We start from the raw sequence: 3,214 nt of genomic DNA, 5'->3' as shown, positions 1-3,214 counted from the left end.
TAGGCTAGAGTGTGAATACCAAAGCTACTACTCTATTCTCCACCCATTTCAACTCATCGATGATAGTTCAAATAAACTTTTTCTCTCTCCACAAATATTAACACATCTCCTATATTCATCTCTGCTAAAATTCGAAAGCACCATAATATGTACATACGCCCATTTTTTATAAACACTTAGATGAAAAAGTAAGGATTTTAATGAGAATGAAATCGAAAAAAGAAAGTAATTAAAAAAAGAGGAGAACATTAGCCCGCCACCACTACGAACCACCGTCAATCATCACCATACGCCACCACCTTCAGGCGCATCTTTAAAAGCCCTCAGATCTGGGTGAGAGAAAAAGCATAAAAGCCTTCTAATCTGGTTGGCTTCGAGTTATAAACGAACAAAAAAACATAAAAGTGGTCGGGATAACTTGAAGAGTTGCCGGAAAATGCGAAAATTCCGGCAATGTCCTCGGTGGCGCGTGACTTTTCCATTGACGAATTTTTTTGTTGGAAAAGGATCGTAGAGTAATTTCTGGTTGGACGGAAGCGAAGGTGTCTCAAAATAAACAAAGATTAGAGGAAGTATATTGAAAAATAAGCTTTAGATTGTTTTTGGGGTTATAAAGATGGAGTTAGGAGAGAAATATGGATGAGAGAGAACATATTCATGAGAAAGTGAACTGTTACGTGTTTTATTAATTACTGTATAGTAGGGTCTATCTCTTAATCTAAAACTTAAAAAACCAATTACTCCGTATTATTTAATTATAACCCATAAAAATATTGATTTTGATCAAAGAAAGATAAAAATGGTCCAAATACACAAAGCCATATTATAGGAGATGATTCTCACACACTGTTTTTTAATCCTCACACACCCTTTTACCCTTATTATTAGGGAGGAGTTCAAGTAAATTGGGGTGTGAGGATCAAAAAACAGTGTGTGAGAATCATCCACCATATTATAACACTTGTAAAAAAAATTAGTAAAAATAACTTAAAAGAATAATCACCAAAGCAGACCCACAACACACTGTGTATAACACACCTGTCGCTACACCCCAAGCATTAGTATTCCAGATCAAATCTCATTCATTCATTCATTCACACCCCATTCGAGTCCCTCCATATTATAAGGAAATTCACATAAGATCAGTGGGCCTCCTCTTATCTAGGGTTTCTTCCTATTTCCCCAAATATTTTTGAAATTTATACCATCAAATTTCATCCGATTAATTTCAAGTTATTTAACAGACATTTGTTCATATGTCGTCAATTGAAACTAAGATCAACGAACCTGAAGATGATGAACGAATCAACCGCACTGATCCATCACTCAGCGACCCACCGGTGTACACCATAACTCCGATTCCAGAGACTCACTCGCCGGGAACTAGTCTCTTCAAACAAGAGCCACCGGAGAACGACGGTTCGTTACCGCTGGCAATCGTTCCAATTACAACATCACAGAATCAAGTAACTCCGGCACGGAGGTTATCAAAAGACCGTCATGCGAAGGTCGAAGGTCGTGGCCGGAGAATCCGTTTGCCGGCAATGTGTGCCGCTAGGATCTTCCAACTGACTCGTGAATTAGGTCATAAATCCGACGGTGAAACGATAAAGTGGTTGTTAGATCACGCTGAACCGGCGATTATTCAAGCTACCGGAACCGGAACGGTTCCGGCCATCGCCGTTAGTGTTAACGGTACGTTAAAAATTCCGTCCGACGATGACGACTCTGGTTTGAACAATAGTGGAAAAAGACGAAAAAGGGCTTGTAATAGCGAAATTTTTGATGTTAATGATAGTGATAGCAAAATTGTTAATTCCAATTTTGCCCCTGTTGCTCCAATTGTACCAACAACAGGTCTTGTGCCTGTTTGGACCATGGGCGGTCCAACCGGTGTTTTTTATATGATTCCTGCAATGAGTGCAACCCCGGTTTATAATGTGACGGCTAGACCGGTTTCGAGCTGTGTTAGTTCCGGAAGTGAGGAGAAATCGGAAAATGATTTAACGATGATGGCGCCAAGTTCGAGTTCGGTTTTGGATGCGAATGGCAATGCTCAAATGCTTAGGGATTTTTCGTTAACTAGTTATGATAAACGGGAATTGCAGTTTATGGTTGGGTCTTCAGATGATCAAAATTAATCTTTGTAGTAGTGTTAGTAGTTGTAATTATGGTTTAATTTAAGATTAGTTTAGCTAGATTAATGATGTTATTAGAAATTATCAATGATCTAATGTTATTTATGGGTAACTGATTTTGGGAATTAAAAAAAGAAGGAAAAAAAAATGATTTTGGGAAATTTGGTTTGCGTTGGTGTATGTTTCTTGTTCAAATGGGTAAGGCTTTTTAGAGAGAGAGTACACTTTTTATTGCACAAAGTATAAGTTCGTAATTAGCTTTTAATCTCTTTATAAAGTCACCGGTAGAGTTAATTCTAGATTTTTAGTTGGTTTTTTGTTTTCAAGATAAGGATAGTTAGCACTTAGCACTTAAAATTTTTTATTTTTAACTTGACAATTAACATTTATTTTAATTTTAAGAAATTATGCGTAAGGCACTAATTAGCTTTTTCATGTTGATTCAGTACAAAATCAGACCATAAGATTTTTGTAACAAAAATTAAGTAGATCGTGGATCATTTTATTGAGTTCTGGAGTTTTGATCGGGGCGCGTAGTAGACACAAGATAAACATCAAAGAATAGATGACCCCATATTTGACCTCACACAAACTACACTTTTACAGCTATCATCTGACGCGTGTCACAACTACCTATTGCTGTCCCACCGTTGAAAAGTTAAATGGTTCCCCACACCTTCCTAGCAAATGTCTACTTGCCCCCGCACGTGTTTCCACACGTGATCAATTCACCCAACGAAACTCCTCTAAAGGGCTAATTACCTTTAGAATTTGAATATGTTTTCATTTCACTCTTAATGAAACGAGAAAGGTGTCCGATTTTTTATCTTCTAAAAATATATCAATATTCAGTTTAAGAGTTGAGCAAATCTATCTATCTATACTATATATAATAACAAAAGTTAAAATAAGTCATTTTAAAAATCAGAAATTAATCCTAGTCATTCATTAAAATAATCATCACCAATCTAGACCCTTAATTTTTCCCTAATCTTACTTATGACCTCATAATCCTAGCCTTTTGTTTGATTACACAAATACCCTTTACCACAAAAAGTCACGGCCTTTTTTCAAAA

The 3,214-nt window shown here is 36.5% G+C and overlaps 1 protein-coding gene across 1 annotated transcript; it reads left to right on the top strand.

Annotated features, from left to right (window-relative positions):
* The first annotated feature begins 1,157 nt into the window (after positions 1–1,157).
* LOC139867403 (transcription factor TCP19-like) lies at positions 1,158–2,255 on the top strand. The gene has a single exon (XM_071855772.1). The coding sequence runs from the start codon at positions 1,257–1,259 to the stop codon at positions 2,139–2,141; it is 885 nt and encodes a 294-aa protein (XP_071711873.1). The 5' UTR covers positions 1,158–1,256; the 3' UTR covers positions 2,142–2,255.
* Positions 2,256–3,214: the final 959 nt, after the last annotated feature.

Source organism: Rutidosis leptorrhynchoides, chromosome 9 (genome assembly GCF_046630445.1).
Source record: "Rutidosis leptorrhynchoides isolate AG116_Rl617_1_P2 chromosome 9, CSIRO_AGI_Rlap_v1, whole genome shotgun sequence".
Lineage (NCBI taxonomy): Eukaryota > Viridiplantae > Streptophyta > Magnoliopsida > Asterales > Asteraceae > Rutidosis > Rutidosis leptorrhynchoides.
This window is presented reverse-complemented; position numbering and strand designations above follow the sequence as displayed.

Coding starts and splice junctions, on each gene's coding strand:
- LOC139867403 (XM_071855772.1), top strand. CDS start 1,257: ATGTCGTCAATTGAAACTAAGATCAACGAACCTGAAGATGATGAACGA.